The 22,786-nt window shown below is 35.9% G+C and overlaps 1 protein-coding gene across 1 annotated transcript in view; it reads left to right on the top strand.

Moving 5' to 3' along the window:
• Positions 1 to 22,786, top strand: part of OSBPL9 (oxysterol binding protein like 9) — a 71,534-nt gene that overhangs the window by 42,420 nt on the left and 6,328 nt on the right. Inside the window, 15 exon segments of the mRNA XM_032217629.1 lie at positions 1,391 to 1,429; positions 7,000 to 7,093; positions 7,812 to 7,916; positions 8,840 to 8,999; positions 9,604 to 9,716; positions 9,880 to 9,998; positions 10,328 to 10,413; positions 10,651 to 10,825; positions 15,165 to 15,249; positions 15,408 to 15,518; positions 16,900 to 16,963; positions 17,054 to 17,194; positions 17,926 to 17,936; positions 17,939 to 18,002; positions 19,011 to 19,103. Of these exon segments, the coding sequence (XP_032073520.1) occupies positions 1,391 to 1,429; positions 7,000 to 7,093; positions 7,812 to 7,916; positions 8,840 to 8,999; positions 9,604 to 9,716; positions 9,880 to 9,998; positions 10,328 to 10,413; positions 10,651 to 10,825; positions 15,165 to 15,249; positions 15,408 to 15,518; positions 16,900 to 16,963; positions 17,054 to 17,194; positions 17,926 to 17,936; positions 17,939 to 18,002; positions 19,011 to 19,103 (1,460 nt within the window).

The following is a 22,786-nucleotide window of genomic DNA, read 5'->3' as shown; positions in this document are numbered from 1 at the left end:
TAGTTCATAACAGGGAAATTGACTGCCTATTGTAAAGTACTGATTAACTTGGAACTATGGATTAATTATAATTTGCTACATATTTGTAACTACAGTGGTTCCCCATATTCTTCAAATTTGGATATATTCCACTTACTCAGAAGAAAACATTCAGAAGACCACAAGTGTAAAAGAGCTCTGCAGTCTCACCAATTTCCTTTTTGTTAATGTTTCTGACAAGTCACAACTATTTTTTAATAGCTAAGGTCTCCTGTCCCCCATTTATGAAAACGTCCATATGCACTCTGTCAACATCCAAAAGCCAACGTACATTTTGCTTCACATATTCTGCATTTTCATATTCTGATACACTGGTCTACAGGTAATTTAACAGAAGAGAATATATTATATTACTCAGGGTTGAACTGTGAATCTGTTGATATTAATCTAAGTCCAGGAGGAATTTAAAAAATTGGCGAAGAGTGATTCTTTGCTCTTGAACTTGATTAAGATTGAACTAGTGTTATTCCAGCTATAGTTACTATTTGCGGGGAGGGGGGGCTTGTGTCAAAATGCATCTTGTATATAGTGGCGCTACTAAGCCAGTGAACATCTTTATATAGTCATTGATAACAAACTCAGAGAAAACTCTTTACTTTCTTTTAAATATCTTATGATGGAACAAAGCTGCAGTCATAATTGCTCTATATTCTCTCTTTCTCCTGGTTTTCTCTTTTTCACATGATGGGAGAAGACAGAAATGAGGGGGTTATTTTTCAGATAAAACTTTAGTTAATCCCATAACCCAAATGAATTGAATCTAGTTAGTGTGGAGATCATGAGGAAAATCTTAGGGTTGTAGATTAATTTTGAGGCATAAAAATCATCCATGGAGAAGCAATATCAAATGGCTTTAATGAAATCAGCAGAAATCAAGTTCAGCTCAAAGGAATTTTCATTTAAAAGGAAAGACTAGAAGGCATGAATGAAGAATGTAGAGGCATTTTACTCAGAACTCCTTCAAATGCCATTATTTTTCTTATATTGTGGAGATTTCAGGAATATTGTTTCTGAATTTAAAAAAGCCATGATATAAGAACCTTTTGTAGGAGTTCTAAGTATTTATATGAATGTATATCTTAATTACTTTTAGCAATTCTTGTATTACAGATGCAACTTATTGTGGCTTTTAAATGGCAGATATATTTGCTAGAAAGAATTTTTTATCTACTTCTAAAATAACTGAATTTTTTATAATGAACAACTATATAATGAACAAAATTTCTAATGAGGAAGTTTCCCTTTCAAAAAGTATAATGCTAATTTCTTAAAAACACAAATCTTATAAAAACAGCATTAATTACATTGATGACAAATTATTATGTTAATATTTGTAACATTTTTCCTTAAGGATCAGACTAATGAGGAGAAGCACGCAGATGGACTTCTAGTAAGTTTAAATGTAAACTATTACTTTTTTTTATCTCTGCAGAGCATTAAAGCTACAGTCATGTGAACACAGAGACTTAAACCTCACTTTTCTTCCTTTCTCTCTTTTTCTCTCTCTCTCCCTGAAATAAGTGTTTCATTCTCAGTATCCTGTCAGTGTTCTAAAACCTCTAAATTCCACTGTTTCTTGTTAAGATTTCTGTTTCCTATTAATAAAGCAAAATTAAAATTGCCACTATGAACGGGAAGAAATTGGGAAGAAAATTTAATTTTCTGGTGTGCCAGAAATTGTGATTGTTGTCAGAATGGAAGTCTCTTGCTTAAAAATATAATTTGTGTATCATGTATAGTATATGTTCTATGTCTAAAATGAAGCTCCACCAGGAACTTTTGATAGCTGAGATTCTTTTGCTAGGAATAAGCCTGTATCATGTTAGGAAAATCCTCATCTTCTTGAACCCATGTCTGGAACAATACATCCCAATGCCAGACAGGTTAGATCAACTGTTTATGGACAGACGAAAAATGTATTATCCAAATTTTCAACATCTATATTTAGCTATACGTTTATTGTGATTGACAACTGTAAAGAGTCTACTGAAGTTTACAGTTCTTTATGTTGAATAAAGTAAAAACATAAGTGGTGTTTTCTTTTGAAATTAGTTTTACTATTTCTCAAGGTGTGCTATGGGAATATTTTCCTAAGGCTATAACGTAAATTAATTTTTGGAGATTATTCTTTTGTATGAATTAGTCTCTTGGTTCCAGTTTATTTCTCTGTTTCTCACCTTAACCTTCTTTAGACAAAGTTTGAAATTTAACCCATACCTCTGATAGCTAAAAAAATGTGTTTGAGTAAAGAGCCAGAACTTCCCTCTGACATATTTTTCTATCTAAATCTCCCAATTCCCTCTTTTCTACTTGTCAATGGATTAAAAAATACAATTTGACAGTGGAATTGGAAAATTGATAATTGGTTGAAGTTGATAGAAGTGATTTAAAAGGGTGAAGCACTTGCCAAAATTCTGTCCTATGATACAAAGCAGCATTGATTTTTCTGATTCATGCAAATATACTGTCTGTAGATTTATTCAACATTAGCAACACAAACCATGGGGATGTCACTTTCTGATCAATGCAGAAAGCTACCTGGTTGGAAACCTTGACATTTACCAGACATTATTAGCCTGACTAATACTGCATGTAAGAACAGATATTTGTGTCTGGGTCTTCCTTGGTGAACTTCCGTCCACCATCCTCCTGTAGGTTTGCTGCTCCTTGCACACAGAAATGGATAAAGAATGCTGTTTACCTATAATTAAAGTGGTCATCTGCCATCTTTGGTAATATATTTCCTTTTCTTCTGATCATAATTGTGATTGCTAATTTCCTGAATTGGGATTGCATGGCCATGGGGATGCTGTGATGGACAGAATTTTGCAGGCTGGTTTTAAATTCCCCTCATTCAGCTCTGTTGAATGGTCATAATCTGAGCATTACCTATGTGCTAACATGTTTACATTCATATTTCTAAGGTTTTTTTTATTTATACTTCATGCAGAATAGCAGAATGTTGTATTTTGGAGCATATATTAAAATGATTTATAAAGTTGAAGTCTGTAGTATCTTGTATTTTTCTTTTTATAATCCTACCTCAATGCTGTTTAAATGTTTATGGCAATAGAGCTTCATAAGAAATCTACATATATGAAGGATGCTTCATTTTTTAAACAAAATCTTAAGTTTTATCATGGATATTTAAACAGAAATTCAAAATAGCAGGCACATCATTTAGCAGTTAATAGCAGCTATAAAACTCCTCCTTTTCCTCTGACATAAAGGGAATGAAATGTTTGCTTGTTACTGTGTTTAGATATGGCAAACTAGTTTGACCACAAATCAACATCATAAATAGTGTCTGTACTCATACTAATAGTCATGATTTAGTATTAAACTTAAGAGGTATATATTGGATAATATGCTGATTGGATAAATATGCTGATTTACCAATTTAGAGAAAATTGCAATGCATTATTAGAAGATAGTAAGGGTTTCATTTTCTTTAGTACAATAGATTGGTAGCTTTACAGCTTTAAATATAAAAAAATGATATTTTTAAAGTATTTAGGATCCAAGTGTCAAAATCAAGACTGAATTGATCCAGGAAGCAACCAGTGGAACGTGTAAAACATTACTTCAGTGGGCAATGTTGAATCAGTTTAGTCTTCAGGTGGTCTTGAAGATAGAGCAGTGTTAAACATAATAATTAATTTTGGTTGAAACCAAAATATTGAACCCAGAATGCATAAGACAACATTAAGCATGTTTCTGGAGTACTTTGCCTCTTAACCTCCTTAAAATGGGATCATCACTTCCATTCTAAAAGTACAGATAATCCTTGACTTATGATCACAATCGAGCCCAGAATTTCCATTGCTAAGTGAGACAGCTGTTAAGCGAGTTTTGGCACATTTTATGAACCTTCTTTCCACAGTTGTTAAGTGGATCACTGCAGTTGTTAAATTAGTAACACAGTTGTAAAGTGAATTTGGCTTCCCTCATGTATCACCTTTTGCAATCTTCTATTAAATTGACTTTGTTACAAGATCGCAAAAGGTGACACATGACCCAAGAACACTGCAATCGTCATAAGTAGAAACCAGTTGCCAAGCATCCGAATTTGAATTTGTGACCATGAGGATGCTGCAATGGCTGTATGTGAAAAATGGTCATAAGCCACTGTTTTCAGTGCTGTTGTAAACTTCGAACAGTCACTAAATGAATGATTGTAAGTCACCTGTACTCAACTTGTGTTGATTAATTTTCCAATATGCATGATGTAGTATTAATTTAAACATTAGTTTAATATCCCCCCCCCCCAAAAAAAAAGTAACATGTAGAAATTGCATGTTTGGATCAGTTCAATAATATAAACACAATATATTTTCAGAAACTAGTAGTTCTGATTGGCATAATTATTCTGTAATGTGTGCTAATCTCTATCATATAGATCTTTTGCTGTACAAATGTAAACATAATACACTAAAGTAGGTAAGAAGAATGAATGCTTGAATTTTTTTTTAGTATGGCTTAAGCTAATTAAAATTTACTTTAAATATATAATACAATTTTTACTAAATTCTATACTTTACAGCTTTAGTTTTATGACTGGCATTACAATGATTATTGGAAAAGTTACAGAATGGATTGGAAAATTCCAGAAACAGTTTTCCAGTTCTTGGTGCTTACTGCTGATCTTCTACAAACAAACAATTTTCACTTCTCTTGTGATGTTAAGGAGACTACAATTTTATTTCCATGATAGAGAAATTGTAGGAAAATATTAGTCTTAAAATAAGCTAACAACATTAATTTATATAGAAGGCCTTCCTTTAATTCACATAATTTAACTGCAATTAGTACTTGCTAGTATGAATGTACCCCTATTTTGTGATGTAGTTTAATTTTAGATACTGAGATAACTGACTGGCTGCTTAATATTAGATACTTTGGTACTATGCTTTATAGTTTAAGGTATTTGGTTTTGTATTAATTTAAGAACAGGGAGGAAGTGAACAACGAAATACTATAAGAGCACCTGGAAGTAATAAAATAATTATGTGCAAGATTCTACTATATATCTAGTTCATAAGTGTCATTGAAATATTTCAGATTAGATTCAGATACAAGTTTTTTTCATAATGAAAGCAAATTGTTCACTGAAAATAATGGACCATCACTGATTTCTTCTTTTCCAGTTTGTAATTGTTACTGACTGTGTCATGTTTGTGGGAATAAAGCTGTTCCATTTTAAATGGAAGATACAGTTACTATAATTGTTCCATTATATGTCATTTTTTTAAAGTAATTGGACCTGAAATTTCTTTAGCTTACTTATTTTAAGAAGTGTATCCAATTACCAAGGTTGACCTTAATTGACTATTCACTCTGAAAAATTCATTTTTATTATGGACGGCTACCATCCTTGCTAATAATTTGGGCAACAAAAATACGTTCTGCTTTTGCTACTCTTGAACAACCTGTACTTTCCCTTCATCTTTTCATGAGTTCTCCTTAATTTTTACTGTTGATGCTGACTGCTGGAAACCCATGCTCTATATCCCTTTTCTGTATGAACTGAGTTGTTATTGTTCTGGTTTTTCTTTTGCTTTGAAACTCAAGACTTCTTCATTCTAAGCAAATGCTACTGGATTCGATTATTTTCCTAAATGTTTAAATTGTATTCTTCTGTTTGCTCTAATATAACATACTACTTTCCTGATAGTGTGTTCTGCAAATTGCAAATATAGATTATGTTGTTTTCTGAAACACTAGAGGTATTTATGTTGCTTTTCAACTTGGGAACAGCACATTCAGAATTGTGGCTAATGAAGGAGAAACTGATTCCTGCATGAGTAAAGGAAAGTAAACTGCATAATGATGATATGGCAGTTGTATGCTATTTCACATAATGCTGATGTGGGAATCTGTAACCCTTCAATGCTCTGAAGTCCATGTAGTCCTGATCACATGACCTTGAGACACTGCAACCATCATAAATATGAGTCAGTTGCCCAGTGTCTGAATTTGAATATGGTGACCATAAGGATTCTGCAACTGTCATAAGAGTGAGAAAACGCTCATAAGTCACTTATTTCAGTCATGTTGTATCTTTGAACAGTCACTAAACAAACTATTATAGGTCGAGGACTTGTACAAATTTTGGCAGTCCAGCCAATATGGCCCAATTGTGATAAATGCTGGGAATTTTACTTCATAATTGCTGGAGAGTATAGTTCCCTTTCCCCAATATTAGCAATGTGATACAATTTCTACACAAAATAACCTAGGTCTCATAGTTTCTTCCCTTGAGTCTAGTCACCCAATTGAATGTTAGATATATGATTGAGGACACATCCTGTCCACTAGTGTAGGAATAACCAATTTATATAGTAGTTATTTAACTAGGTGGAAACTTTGCTGACTTTTTTTTCTTTAGAACATCAGAATTTGACATCATATGTTCATTACCTGATTTTAATAAAAAAGGTTTCATTCCTGCATCAAGATTTGGCCATGAGAAAGCTTTAAAGAATTATTTGTCTGATCATTTCAATCAAAAAGTTTTTTAAAAAGAGTGGTGAAGTGTTACCATATGTTTCACCACAGATCAAGCACCTTTTCCCCCCATTTCGTCTACATGAGCTTTCATAATCAGACTGAAATACTCAGTCCGATGGTATATGTTCATAGTTCTTCAAGATGCTTGACAAATTCAGCATCTTGACTGATAATATTGTTGGGTTGCATAAACAAAATAATAAACTGTATCTCTAAAGACTTGTAATTTTTTTAGTGTTGCCATCACATCAGCAAATTAAACTTTAAAGCAGGAATCCTGGCTTTATGATACTAAAGCAACTAAATTAACTTTAATGGACTGTAATTGTTATTTTTATAGACTACTGATGTGATAAAACCATTTAATTTTGTTTCTCAGGACTGACTTCCTGCACAAATCATATTTTACTGTGGTTCTCAAAAAAAGTTCATCTGTTTTTTATATCACAGAGCACTATTAATCCTGTTGATGCAATATATCCACCTAGTCTCTTGGAATCTTCAGTGAATAGCACAATGCCTACGCAAACTGTCTTACCTCCAGGTATAGTTTTTTTTTTTAAAAAATACTGTCTTGTATATAAACTAATACCTATTAAATGCTTTAAAAATATTTTTCATCTCTTTCCATTTATTTTCACCAAATGCAGAAAGGAAATTTTGATTTGTGACATATAGAATTGCTAATCCATTGTAAATTAAAATTGGAATGTCCAACCATTGTTCACATTTTCAAGTGGTCCATAAAAGTTCTAGCCATATAGAGGACGCATTGTAGTAGAGTCAACAATATTTTTCCAATTTCCCCAGTTGCTCCTGCCATTTTGAAGGAAATATGTTGTAGTAAGGCTTTAGTTCCTTGATTGGGGTATTGTTTACCTGATTGTTGCTTCCCAATCGGGAAACTACCAAACAGACCAACAGTAAACAGCCCAACCAAAGAACCTGGAATACCTCCACCAACACTGAGGGGGCAAGCCACTAGATTATAAACAGAGAGCAAAACTCATTCCTTACTATCACTGATGATGTTATTTAGTTTGAGTAATGAAACATCTTCAAGAAAACAACCAAGCTCGGAGAGCACCAAAGACCCATCTTTTCAACCCTGAGCTACAAATATTCTCCTTTATTGGCTAAAATGCAGAGTCATTTTGAGAAAAATAAAGGAATGGAGGTGAATTAAAAGGACTAAATAAGTCTCAAGGAGAGTGAATAGAAGTAAAAATAAAAAAGTGAAGTGATTTGTTTAATGTTTTCAGAACCAGCTCAACTTTGCAAATCAGAACAGCGACCATCATCCCTGCCTGTTGGACCTGTGGTAGCATTACTTGGAAATAATCAGACTCCAACACCAAATAGTACAGGTATACCCCAACAATCTTCTGTTGCCTTGTTAAATATGGAACTTTATTTTCAAAGGAGTTTTGTTTATGAAGAGTACACGAATAGCTTTGCTAATGAAGCATGTTTTTACTAATTCCTTTAGATACAGTTATCCATAGCAAAGAATGACGATCCTGCCTTGTTTAAAATACCCTCAGGTTCTCTTTGGAGGTGGTATTCCATACTTACAATGCTACTGCTCAAATGAAAGTTGTTTGATTGTGACAGGATAGAAATTAAATAAATATCTATCTAATAACTACCAACATCATCTAATTTAGTGTAAGGGTTTAAAAGAAGAACATTAAGTATCCTTTTATGATATGGACAATTATATGGAAATATATGAAATTTGCATCTGATGAACATATGATTCTATCAGCGATTCCAAATTGTTACAAATGAGAGCAGCTTAATTTTTAAAGTGAACGGCATACTTATAGCATAATAAAAATTGCTTAGCAAGGCAAATGTTTAGAACTCTTATCTGCTATCCCTTTCAGCATTTTAGAATATTCCTTTCCAGCCCATCTTATTTTGTGTTCTTTTATATTGTTTATGAGATCTAGAAGCATTCATAGGAATAAATATGTTAGCTTTCTATCCATTATTTTTATATAACTGGGTCTTTAAAGGAGAGATATTAGTTACCGTACCTCTGTATTGGTTGTCTTGGTTTACTTGTTTAAATATTTGTATCAACTGTATACAAACACTTTGATTTATACTGTTACGTTCTCAAAATATTTTTTTAATAGGTGAAAAAGTACATATGCTTTTCCTTATTCTATTTTGATGATCAGACTTAAATTCAGTACATTAGCTTAACTTGAGTCACAGTAAAAAATAATGTATTAAATATCAGAAACACTTGGGAATTTATTTACATGCATAATCTTTACAGGAAGTGGACAGTCAGCACCCAGCAGCAGTTTAACTTCTCCAAGCCACGTCAATCTTTCTCCAAATACAGTTCCAGACTTTTCTTATTCTAGTAGTGAAGATGAATTTTATGATGCTGATGAATTCTATCAGACTAGTTCATCCCCAAAGAGATGTTTGGAGTAAGTGATAAAAAAGTATGCAGACAATTATTTCCTCCTAAGAATTTGCAAAATGACACATACTGTATATCAGCCCCTGAATCTTTTCCATAATGTATTGTGGATAGCTAACTTTTGTACAGTCTCTATATGTACACAAACAATTTTGGCTCTGAAATTGTCCCTTGCTTATGCATCATTCATATAGTGAAGTAATATTATTGTAGCAATTAACTCCTGGGAAGCATTTGATCAGTCTCTCTGTTTGCATTTTCAAGATTGGCTTTTTATCCATGAGCTGTTGTACTTAGTGTATTCCCAGTTCTAAACAATTTAGTATGACTACAGATGTAGAGGGATAGTCTTTTATAAGAAGGCTTCTTAATTTTTTGGATACAAATTGTGTGATTGTTTGTTTGAACTTGCTATACAAATGTAAACTGCTTTTCTTTCGTCTCTGTTCTGTTCCCTAAGCTTACTCTACATATTTAAGTTGGCATATATTTAATCTTTTTTCCAGGTATATACATACAATAGTATGAAAGTTCTTTCAAATTTGATTATATTTCAAATTATCTCAAATATATTCTATATTCAGCTATAAGAATTTTGTATTTTTCCATAGCCCCTCAGGATCTGGAACAATTCTAACACGTAGCAACACTGGGAGTAGCATGAAACGCCCAGATACAGCAGAGTCCCTCAACTCTTCAGTGTCTAATGGGACAAATGATGCTGGTAAGAGAAATTCACAAATTATTTAGGTTCTTAATAACTTCAGTACCAGTTCCAGCATGCTGATATACTGTAGATTTTTTAAATAATTTAAATAAATTTTATTTTCTTCTTGTATTTTTGAAATGTGGCCAGGAAATTATAGGGATGCATTTATTTTTTCCAGATCTTTTTGATCCTCATGATGACAGAGATGATGATGTTGAAGGGGAGTCAGTGGAAGAACACAAAAGTGTTATCATGCACCTATTATCGCAAGTTAGGTTAGGAATGGACCTAACAAAGGTGAGATTCTTTGAATTCTTGGAAATTATTACTCATATAAAGATTAAAATATGAGGCATATTAACTTTTATATGAAATAAAAAGTTTGTATTCAACACCTAGGTAGAACTGACAATTTATGAAATCAGTTTATAAGTGGTTTGTCTATATTTTAAATTGTGTTTTATTGGTTTGAGACCATAAATGAAGTATTTTATTTGGTTTGAGCAAATGCTAATTAAACACAGGATGTCTATAAGGCAGTTATACTGCCTTGAAATTTAACATCACTTTCATTGAAATTAATCTGATTTTGTAATTTGAACTTGCTAAGTTTTCTCTTTCCTCAGGTGGTTCTTCCAACTTTTATTTTGGAAAGAAGGTCACTATTAGAAATGTATGCAGACTTCTTTGCGCATCCGGATTTATTTGTGAGGTATTAAATTTTTGATCATACACTGGTTTTCTCCCTTATTACCACATGCACATTTGATAATACTTTGTGCTGCATACAAACTTAGTCACATCTGTTTCATTGGTTACACACACACACACACAAACAATTTGCCTTTCTGGTAATCATAGAAACATTTTTTCCATTTGGAATTAAAAATCTTGAGGTAATATTTATATTTAATTTCAAAGTAAAATAATTCTTTTCTGTTTTCTTTAGCATTAGTGACTACAAAGATCCAAAAGATCGTATGATTCAAGTGGTAAAATGGTACCTCTCAGCTTTCCATGCAGGAAGGAAAGGATCTGTTGCAAAAAAACCTTACAATCCTATCTTGGGAGAAACCTTCCGATGCCATTGGTTACTGCCAAGTGCTGAACAAGAAGAAAATACGGTTAGTAAAATAGCTATATATCTGCATGACACTTTCAGCTAAAAGCCATGGAAAGTAGAAGTCTTTGTATCATATTTGAACAATATAACTGCCAGAAAACAAACCGCAAAAGATGGCTCATAGCCATGGTGAGAGGAACCACTTGGCAATGAAATGATACATTATTATAGAATGCATCCTGTGAATTGTATTTTGTAAACACAGTTCCTACACTTGGTGTTTTTTAAATCTTTTTTTCCTCTATTGAGAATCACCTCTCAATAATTTCCTAATTGGATTATATTTGAAGTAAGAAAAAATTTGGGTATATAAGCCATTCAACTTTAAATGTGAATTTGTAGGTTTCACATCAAACCATTATATGTTTTATGCCATTTGTTTTCTCATAGTTTTTTCATAGCCATTATCTGGTTTACTGATTATTTATTGGGTTTACATTTAACTTTTTCTTCAAGGAGTTCATTGTAATGTTTGGAGTTGCCATATCCTCAAACTTTATGTATGCTAATAATGAAATCATTTCGGCTGAAACATGGTGATCAGTTTATGGTCAGTGTGTTGATGTCTGAATAGAGATATATGTTGAATAAATAACATAAATCTAAAACTGACTCTTAGAATTCTTTGCATTTCATTTCCCTTACCTTAAGCTTTCCCTCATACAGGGTAATAGAGACTGTCAGTAATTTTCCAAGTAGTATTTGATGTAGTATAATTGTAGTGAATTGTAGACTTATTGAAGATTACATTTTCTATATAATGTTTGTATATACTCACAGTGAAGAATGCCCATTCTGACTGTCAGGATAATGTGGATTATAACCTGGATTTGAATTTGCAAATATTTTTCTACTGGGGTCAGTATTTTATTTAGAACTTCACAAACGTGTGTACATCTTATGCTGATTATCGGACCATATATATATATATATGTGTGTGTGTGTGTGTGTGTGTGTGTGTGTGTGTGTTTTTATTTGTGCTGATAAATAAATAAAGGGAGACTAGTATAGATCTATTTCAAGCTATTTAGCTCTCATCAGCTAGCCATACCCTTACTGGGATTTGAACCTGGGCTATATTACATACTAGGCAGAACTCTTAGCCATTAGGCCACAGGCTCTTATCCGTTATCAGCGAAGCCAGGGTGAAAGGTATCTATTAGATTTTAGCTGATGAGAGCTAAATAGCTTGAAATAGATCTATACTAGTCTCCCTTTATTTATTTATCAGCACAAATAAAAAAACACAAATATAACAAAGGCAACAGTAAAAATATTGGGTTTCTGTCGTGATGGACTCTTATGACGAGCCGATTGACAGATGATGGAAGCAGTTAGCTTCCTCCCATAATTGGGGCTTACCAGGGGTTGTAAAAAATCATATATATATATATATATATATATATATATATATATATATATATATATATATATATATATATATATATATATATATATATATACTAAAGTCACAACCCCTGGTATGCCCAAGTATGGGAGGAAGGTCACACTTCCACTCTCTGTCATTAGGCTCGTCACAAGAGACCATCCAGACAGAAACCCAATATTTTTTACTGTTGCCTTTTTTGTTACATTTGTTATATTTATGCTGATAAATAAATAAAGGGAGACTAGTATAGATCTATTTCAAGCTATTTAGCTCTCATCAGCTAGCCATACCCAAGTTGGGAATCGAACCTGTGCTCTATTGCCTCCCAGGCAGGGAGTTAACCATTTGAGCTACAGAGAATGACTCCTTTATCAGCCAGCCAGGGTGGGAGGTATATACTTAAAGTCACAACCCCTGGTATGCCCAAGTATGGGAGGAAGGTCACACTTCCACTCTCTGTCATTAGGCTCGTCACAAGAGACCATCCAGACAGAAACCCAATATTTTTTACTGTTGCCTTTTTTGTTACATTTGTTATATTTATGCTGATAAATAAATAAAGGGAGACTAGTATAGATCTATTTCAAGCTATTTAACTAAACTTGGGTATGGCTAGCTGATGAGAGCTAAATAGCTTGAAATAGATCTATACTAGTCTCCCTTTATTTATTTATCAGCATAAATATAACATATATATATATATATATACATACATACATACATACATACATACATATTAGTGTCACAACCCCTGGTAAGCCCAATTATGGGAGGAAGCTAACTTCTATTATCAGCACAAATAAAAAACATATATATATATATATATATATATATATATGTGTGTGTGTGTGTGTGTGTGTGTGTGTGTGTGTGTGTGTAGGTCTCTAGTTGTTCGGGTTTTCTCCCGCGTAGAATTGGAGATGTCTTGGCGACATTTCGACGAAGTCACATTCGTCATCTTCAGGCTGCTGCTGACTACTTCAGGTTTGGTGTTTCCAGGAGTAGTTTCCAGGAGTAGCACTACTCCTGGAAACACCAAACCTGAAGTAGTCAGCAGCAGCCTGAAGATGACGAATGTGACTTCGTCGAAACGTCGCCAAGACATCTCCAATTCTACGTGGGAGGAAAACCCGAACAACTAGAGACCTACATACTAACACCCGCGAAAACCTCAGAAAACATATATTCGGGTCTTTTCCTGTGTAACATTGAGATTGTCTTGGCAACGTTTTGGCGAGGTGTCACTCGCCATCTTCAGGCTGGTGTTTTTGGCTTCGTGTTTGTGTGAGTAAAGCGTGGTCGGAGCTGCCGTCTTTGGAAACAACCATGCTTTACTCACCCAAACACGAAGCCGAAAACACCAGCCTGAAGATGGCGAGTGAGACCTCGCCGAAACGTTGCCAAGACAATCTCAATCCTACACAGGAAAAGACCAGAATACAACAAGACCAGCATACCTACACCCGTGAAAATCTACGAAAACATGTGTCTGTGTGTGTATTTTTCTACCATATTTTTCTAACAGCAAACTCAAGTTTGAAATGTGGTGTGAAGGGAAGAATAATAGAAAACTATAAGGATGGAGAATTAGAAAACTAACCCCGGATAGGAGCTTTTCCTACTATTAAGTTTTATTTATACTGTCTACAAAAAATGAAAGTGGTAGATTTTCTCATATTTGAAGTACAGGTAGTCTCAACTTACAACTATTTGTTTAGTGACCATTCACTAAAGCCGAGCCGAGGTGGCGCAGTGGTTAAATGCAGCACTGCAGGCTACTTCAGCTGACTGCAGTTCTGCAGTTCGGCTGTTCAAATCTCACCGGCTCAGGGTTGACTCAGCCTTCCATCCTTCCGAGGTGGGTAAAATGAGGACCCGGATTGTTGTTGGGGGCAATATGCTGACTGTGTAAACCGCTTAGAGAGGGCTGAAAGCCCTATGAAGCGGTATATAAGTCTAACTGCTATTGCTATTGCATTCAAAGTTTCAACGGCACTGAAAAAAGCGACACAACCATTTTTCACACTTTTCACACTTATAAATATTGCAGCATCCCCATGGTCATATGATCAAGATTTGGATTGACAGCTGGTTCAAATTTATGATGGTTGGATCATGTGAACACCTTTTGCAACTTTCTGACGAGCAAAGTCAATGGTGAAGCCAGATTCACTTAACAATCATATTACTAACTTAACTGCAGTGATTCATTTAACAACTGTGGCAAGAAAGATCATAAAATGGGGCAAAATCCACTTAATAACTGTTTCACTTAGCAACTGTTTCACCTAGCAACATAAATTTTGAACTCAATTGTGGACGTAAGTTGAGGACTACTTGTTTACTTTTTTAAAATATCAGTAAAATCTATTTCAATAACTTCCTGAAGAGATTATAAGAATACTGCACAAATTCAATATTTTCCAATAAAGAAGATTCCTTATATATTTAGAGGTTCAAACTTAAAGATTTAATTTACAAATTAGGTTTTTTATATTATACAATATGCCAATATGCTCTGGTCCAGTTATTTAATTACTATTTTCCTAAAAAATATTCTGTGATCTCACTATTCTCACATAAGGACAGAGGGGTAGGTGACAATTTTAAAGTCTTAAGTGCTTAAAATCTTCATTTTACATGTAATTTTAAACGTGGAAAATACATATTGTCCATATTAAAGCATACTGAAGTGTTGTTTATATATTTATTTTTAAAAATCATACTAATGTAGCACCTACTTTGAAAGACAGCTATTACATTAACCCAAGCCTCCTTTCAGTTCTTCTTTAAGGGAATTTGATAGATACGTGGAGTTTTTAGTAACTCGGTTACAGACATAAATTTATTTTTCTATTTTTTAAATATAACTTTAGATCTAGAATATTTGTAAATATCTTGTGTACAAAAAGAAATGTGTATCATGCATAGTTTGGAATCTGTTTTGCAGGAGACAATTGCAGATGGACCTCTTCCATGGGTTTCCCCAAATAATGTGACATTTGTAGCAGAACAAGTTTCTCATCACCCTCCAAGTAAGTTATTTTGTTTGTAAATTATTTTAAAAACTATTGTTGCTGTTTTCATTTTGAAACTTCAGCGATTTTTTCTCCAGATTTCTTACTGGGAAAGCAAATGTGTTTTGTGTTTATTTCCTGCACTATAGTTTACCATATTTATTTGTCCTTTTAAGTTTCAGCATTTTATGCAGAATGTTCCAGGAAGAAAATTCAATTCAATGCTCACATCTGGACCAAATCAAAGTTCTTGGGAATGTCTATTGGTGTTCATAATATAGGCCAGGGTATGTCATTGTATCTGAATTTAAACCTGAGTTTTAATTCTATAATTATAAAGTATTTTTGACAAGTATGTATATATTTGTTTTTTCCTAATAGAGATAGCCTCTGACTGCTAATAACAATACTTCTAAACTATTAAAAACACTAATTCTGAGTGTTTTTACTAATTTTTGGTGTTTGGTAGAGGAATTTTTGTGACTTGCATGGATTGTAACTTATTGATATTTTCTGTCTTTCTGTGTTAATATAAGAAAATGTGGGTTTGTTTAATCAACCCAACAACAGGCAATATCTGGTTTTCCATTAAAGACAATTTAATGAACTCTAGCCAGTTTTGATACAGTGATGAGAGTGATGGGAGTAGCATCTGGAGACCTATAAGTTGCTGTCACATATTAGATTGTCATAGTTGATTCTTATCTTAATGAGCAATGAGAGCTACTGATACTGCTTATCTGACGTTAACTGAGAACAAATAATTCAGTATTCTCTTGCAATGGTTCCTATAAAAGGATAAACCAGAATTCACATTGCTTTGCTCATTATCATTGACTATTAACAGATGCAGTTAGTTGTCTGGGGTCAGTTCTGTCCATTTTAGTGTTTTCTCTCAGAGTAAGAAGTTTTTGACTTGCTTATTATTATCAAGTACAAGCCATTGGAAAGTAGTGGTAGTATGTACCAGCATATTGCTCATTCCCTGCTTGCTTAAAATTCTGCTGAAGACTTTTAATCAATCATAATAATTATTTGTAGAACATCCAGAAGAAAAGCTTTGATGATAGTATTAAAAAAAAGTGATAGTTATCACAAACTTGATTTTTATTAACCTGATTTTGTTGGCCTTTATTGAAATACTCTGCAGATGTAATTTTAGCAGGGATATTTAAGTTAGAGGATTTTATTTTGAAGAAAAATACTATGGTTCATCACTTAAATATGAAAAGCAATAAAATCACAAGTTAACTTTTTTCTAATTCTTATGCTACTGGTTTGCTGTTAAAAACCAATTTCAACTAGAATTTCCAAAGTAGCAATTTGTTCGGTCATTTGTTCGGTTCAGGGATGGCAACCACTGCTGCTCTTTTTTTTTATTATTATTACCTATGGGGTGGGTAGGGGGCATGAAATCGTCATTATTGGAAAAGGCAAGGCTAAAATTTTCGCTTCGGGGTGTCGGGCTTAGATTGTGTTCAAGTAAAATAAAAACATATCTTTTGAGAGCTAAATATAGCCATTCTGCTTTTGGTGACAGGGTGGGGGAATGAGTGGTCTGCAGAAACATAACCTGACAGGTTATTTTTGTTCACCTTATTTTAATCCTTATTATTTTCCTTTCTCTCTATAAAAAATGGAACAATCCCATACTGTTATTTTTTACAGGGTGTGTATCATGCTTAGATTATGATGAACATTACATTTTAACCTTCCCCAATGGCTATGCAAGGCAAGTAATTCTAGTTTTCAGTAATTTTATAAGTGATAATTTTTTTTGTCTTCCTAGCTATTGAACAATCTGAATTGATTTTTTTGACAGATCTATTCTCACAGTGCCATGGATAGAGCTGGGAGGAGAGTGCAACATTAGCTGTTCTAAGACAGGCTATAATACTAATATAATATTCCACACAAAACCTTTCTATGGGGGGAAGAAGCACAAAGTAACAGCAGAAATATTGTAAGTATATATATATATGGATGGATTTTAAAAGTCGCTGTCATTTCAAAGTTCTGATATAAAAATATAATAGAACTGCTGGAAACTACTTTTAATATTCCATAATCTGGTGCCCTCAAAATATCTTAGTACAGCCATGATAATGATGATGATCAATTCTGACCCTTTGATGATTCTCTGGCCAGTCTCTCCACATCTTTCGATCTTACACTGTTTCTTCAGTTTTTGTATGTTTTGGCTTGTGTCAACTTTGACAATGTCCAGCCAAAGTGTTTTTTTAGGGCCTGGTTTCCCACATGACATGACTAAAATAAGTGAAAAGCAGTTTCATGACTTTACTGTATTGTACCATACAGTATAGCCATCTAAGTTGGAAATAATAATTACAGTCAACTGCAGGTGACCAGTTTAGGGAATGCAGTTTTAAGGATTTTTGACAGATCCCCTCAGCAGGTAGCAGCACCTAACCAGACCTTTTCTGAACTTTTCTGGGTTTGGATGCTTAGTAGGGCTGGGGTGGTTAATATTGAGATGAGAGAATATTAGTCAGTACTACTACTGTAGGATAGACAGGGACATTGAAAAATCATCCCAGAAAATTATAGGGTTATGTCAGTGATATCAATAAGAGTCAAGCTTGACTTGAAGAGGTTCTGATGTGCCATGCTGAGCTAAGCATTGAACTCAATTGACGAGTGGCCCCTGATTTTAATCCTTCCTTCTGTTTTTAGTTCACCTAATGATAAAAATCCATCTGCTCAATTGAAGGAGAATGGAACGGTATCATGTATGCAAAATATGCAACAGGGTAAAGTATCTTGATTTTTGAATGTTTGGTTTAATTCATAGATTAAACTCTTTTGTTGCATTTTCTCTTTTGTATTCCATAGGAAAAAGTTTGATAAATTCCAAGGATGTCATTAATTTAATATACCAATTAATCATTCTGCTCCAAAAACTGTATAGGTAGTCATTTCTTACCAAGAGTAATTAGGACCAGACTTTCCATCATTAAGCAGTAACGTCATAACATGTAATGCCATGTGACTATATTGCTTAGCAATGGCAATCCCTGATTCTGTCATTAAGTGAGATCAAAGATCTCCTCTTGGGTTCCAACAAGCAAAGTCAATGGGGAAGCCAGCAGGAAGTTGCATGTGGTTTGCAAGTAGGCCAGCAGGGAGTGGGGGGAATAGTTGCAGCAGTGCTGGGAATGGTTGCTGTGAATGAGGATGTGTCACAGGTGGCTGCTACAGATATGCATAAGCCCTATGGAGTATGAAATCCCTTTATAGTCGAGCTCCTCGGAAGAAAAAGCTGCAGGAGTGTGAGTTAGAGGAGCATCTTGCAATCTTCCAGCTTCCCTATTGATTTTACTTGTGGGAAGCTGGCAGGGAAGGTTGCAAATAGCAATCATGATTGTGGAACTGCAACTGTTGCTAAGCGCCAAGTGCCTGGATCATAATTGTGACCACAGGGCTGGTGGGATAGCCAGATCTTCAAGGGCTGCTTGTACCATTTGTTCAGCACAATGCAGCTTTAAACAGTCACTGAACGAGTGCTTGTTAACCAAGGACTAGTTACAGTATATAAGGGAATGCAAGATTAAGCCATTTTCAAGATATAGATAACTGATATTTGTTCTATGGCTAACATTTTTTTGAAATCAGTTGCATTATTGGAAAGCAGATATTGGATTGCATTGTTTTGTCTATATATAAAGAAATATAGATATGAATAATACTGATAAATGTTCTAATGAAAAATGGATTTAAGTTGAATAATGTAAACACCTAATAGAGATTTTCTTTCTTTAGGAGAATGTAGTCTTTATAGATACCAAGAAAATACCTATCATTAAGAAGAAAGTAAGAAAACTAGAAGATCAAGAAGAGTATGAATCCCGCTGGTCAGTGTTAATATACTTTTTTTAGTTTGCTACAATAACAGCTTCAAAAAGTATTCTCAAACTCAAGTAGTAATTTACTTGAACTAAATATAAGTAATGTTAATGAATGTGGGATAAGATAATTTGTTATAGTATTTTGTATGCTGCCTATTTCAAATGGATTATCAGCAGTTGAAATGCATATGTGAAAACTTAAAAGAAAATTGAAATGTTTTATTCAATTATAACAATACAGTTTGGTCAAAAATTATGCAAATCTATCTTTCTACCTACCTCTTGACCCACATTCTGAATAATGCATTACAGGTATTCCTCAATTTACAACCATTTATTTAATGATTGTTGAAAATTACAATGGCATCGAAAAAAGTGACTTGACTGGTCCTTGGGCTTATTCCTGTTGCAGCATCCCCATGGTCATATGACAAAACTTGGGTGCTTGGTAACTGGCATGTATTTACAACAGTTACAGCATCCTGAGGTCATGCGATAATCATTTGCGACCTTCCCAGTCGGCTTCCAACTAAGCAGCCCAACTAAGAAGCTGGATTTGACCACTTAATCAAGATGGCAAATCAGTAACATCATGTGCAATTCACTTAACAACTGCCTTGCTTAGCAACATAAATTCTTGTCTCAATTGTGGTTATAAGTCATAGACTACCTACACACCCTTACCCTTCATCTTATAGAACTAATATACAAGTAGAAGAGCTCATAGAGTACAGATCACCCAATTCCACTTTGACAAAACTGATAAGCAAGAAAAATCACAGGTGGAATTCACAAGGTATTATCTAGCCTCTCAAGACTATACAGAATCAGGACCTGGGTGAATTTGAACAATTTTATCAGCAAAGTGTTTCACAAACATCCCACAGTGGTCTCAGGAAGCTCTTTTTGAATCTCAAATCCCCAAAACCTGTAAATCACCCTAAATATGACCACCGAGGGACACTCCACTACTGCAATAAGGGTGGAAGATTAGAAATTCTTTGCCACCTCTACTGTATCTATAAGGCTCAAACACGAAGCCTTATGTCAAGTCGTTTCTAGGCTTCCTGTATCAACATTCCAGGTTTTTTCTGCCACCTCATCTTCTGGGTCTCCTCAGTAAAATAGAGAGCAACTCAGATTAGTAAGCAGAGTGGTCACCCAGGGTGACCATCTCATCACACTTTCTGGTCACCTCTGTATTTTAGAGTTCAAACAGATATTTGATGAAACTGCCTGACAAATTATTAGGTCATCCACCAAGTGTTTTTAGAAAGACCGTTGGCTTACCTGAACGGTTGTTCTCAGGGTGCTGCGAGGAGAGTCCAAGCGTGGATTAACACAGCCTATCTGCCCTTGGACTGAGTAACGTTTTTCTTGAACACGCCTCCCTTAGCCTCTCCATGTTCAGTATAAAAACGAAAGGACAATCATATAGTAAGAGTTACAGTCAATAATATAGTCACAGTTTGTAAACAAACCCCCAGGGTGGGTTTGGACTCTCAGGTAAGCCAATGGTCTTTCTCCAGTGCGCTGCTTGGAGAGTCCAAGCGTGGGACATGCCCAAGCTATTGAGTCCCAGGGTGGGTAGGAACCAGAGCCTCTGGAGTCTCAGTGACTCTTTGCAAAATTCTTCTTCTGAAGGAGGCTTTGGCTGAGGCAAAGGTGTCTATTTTATAGTTTTTTATAAAGGCGGTAGGGGAAGCCCACATGGCCACCCTGCAAATGTCCAGAACAGATGCCTGGGTCGCCCAGGCTGCTGAAGCTGCCGCGCTCCTAGTAGAGTGTGCGGTGACCCTGCACGGAGCCTTCTTGCCCTGATGTTCATACGCAAGCTTACTGCAAGCGCGCAGCCAACGACCTACGGTGTGAGACAAGACCTTGGGGCCAAGAGACCCAGGAAGGAATGAGATGAAGAACACCTCGGAACGACGGAATTCCTTAGTCCTCTTTACATAAATGCGGACGGCACGCCGTACGTCCAACTTGTGCCATTTATGCTCTCTAGGGTGAGAAGGGTTAGGACAAAAGTTAGGCAATATAATCTCTTGAGATCTATGGAAAAGAGAATTAATTTTAGGGGTAAATGAAGGATCGAGTCTCAATATAACCCTGTCGGTGTGGACCACGCACAAGTCCTCCCTGACTGAGAGAGCTGCCAGTTCGGACACCCTGCGTGCAGAAGTGATAGCCACCTGAAAGGCAGTCTTGATGGTCAGGTGGCGTAGACTAGACGTACGCAGAGGCTCAAACGGGGGACCCGTCAGAGCCCTTAAGACAAATGGGAGGTCCCAGGACGGGTATCGGTGGACCGTCGGTGGACTGATGTTTGCTGCGCCCTTCAGAAAGCTCTTAATTTGAGGGTGCTGGTTCAGAGACCAAGACGAACCCCTGGCCAGGATGGTTGACAGCGCCACAACCTGATGCCTGAGAGTACTGGGTGCCATACCTTTATCCAGACCCTCCTGTAGGAAGTCCAGGGTCTGAGGGACTGAGGCAGAAAAGTCAACAATGTCTCTAGCCTTGCACCATGATGAAAAGGTGGTTTGATTTTTGATTTGATTTGATTTTAGCTTTATTTGTATGCTGCCCTTTTCCCTGAGGGGACTCAGGGCGGCTCACAATTCAGGGGGAGGGAAGTACAAAACAAGTTATACACATAAAGACAATACATCGTTAAAAAGCACAACAGTCATACTATTCGGGTGGGGTTGAAGTCTTTAGCCCCAGGCCTGTCGGGACAGCCAGGTTTTAAGGGCTACGCGGAAGGTCTGGAGGGTGGTGAGGGTACGAATCTCCACGGGGAGTTCGTTCCATAGGGTCGGAGCAGCCACCGAGAAGGCTCTCCTCCGGGTAGTTGCCAGTCGACATTGACCGGCTGATGGAATTCGGAGGAGGCCTAGTCTATGGGATCTTATTGGCCTAGTGGAAGTAATTGGCAGTAGGCGGTCTCTCAAGTACCCAGATCCAATACCATGAAGGGCTTTGTAGGTGACAACTAGCACCTTGAAGCGCACCTGGAGATCAACAGGCAGCCAGTGCAGCTCGCGGAGGATAGGTGTTACGCGGGTGAAACGAGGTGCACCCACGATCGCTCGCGTGGCTGCATTCTGGACCAGCTGAAGTCGCCGAATACTCTTCAAGGGCAGCCCCATGTAGAGCACATTGCAGTACTCCAGCCTAGAGGTCACAAGGGCACGAGTGACTGTTGTGAGAGCCTCCCGGTTCAGGTAGGGACGCAACTGGTGCACCAGGCGAACCTGGGCAAATGCCCCCCTGGTCACAGCTGACAAATGGTGTTCAAAAGTCAGCTGTGGGTCCAGGAGGACTCCCAAGTTGCGAACCCTATCTGAGGGGCGTAGTATTTGACCCCCCAGCCTGAGAGATGGAACACTTGGCCAATTAGTGGGAGGGAAGCACAACAGCCACTCGGTCTTATCTGGATTGAGTACAAGCTTGTTAACCCCCATCCAGTCTCTAACAGCCTCAAGGCCCTGGCTCATCACGTCCATCGCTTCATTGAGTTGGCACGGGGCGGACAGATACAACTGTGTATCGTCCGCATACTGGTGGTATTTTATCCCGTGCCGTCGAATGATCTCGCCCAGCGGTTTCATGTAGATATTAAAAAGTAGGGGGGACAGGACCGAACCCTGCGGCAGCCCATATGTTAGGGGCCTAGGGGTCGA

This window comes from Thamnophis elegans, chromosome 5, assembly GCF_009769535.1.
Source record: "Thamnophis elegans isolate rThaEle1 chromosome 5, rThaEle1.pri, whole genome shotgun sequence".
Classification (NCBI taxonomy): domain Eukaryota; kingdom Metazoa; phylum Chordata; class Lepidosauria; order Squamata; family Colubridae; genus Thamnophis; species Thamnophis elegans.
Note: the sequence above shows the minus strand (reverse complement) of the source record. Positions and strands in the feature narration are given on the sequence as shown.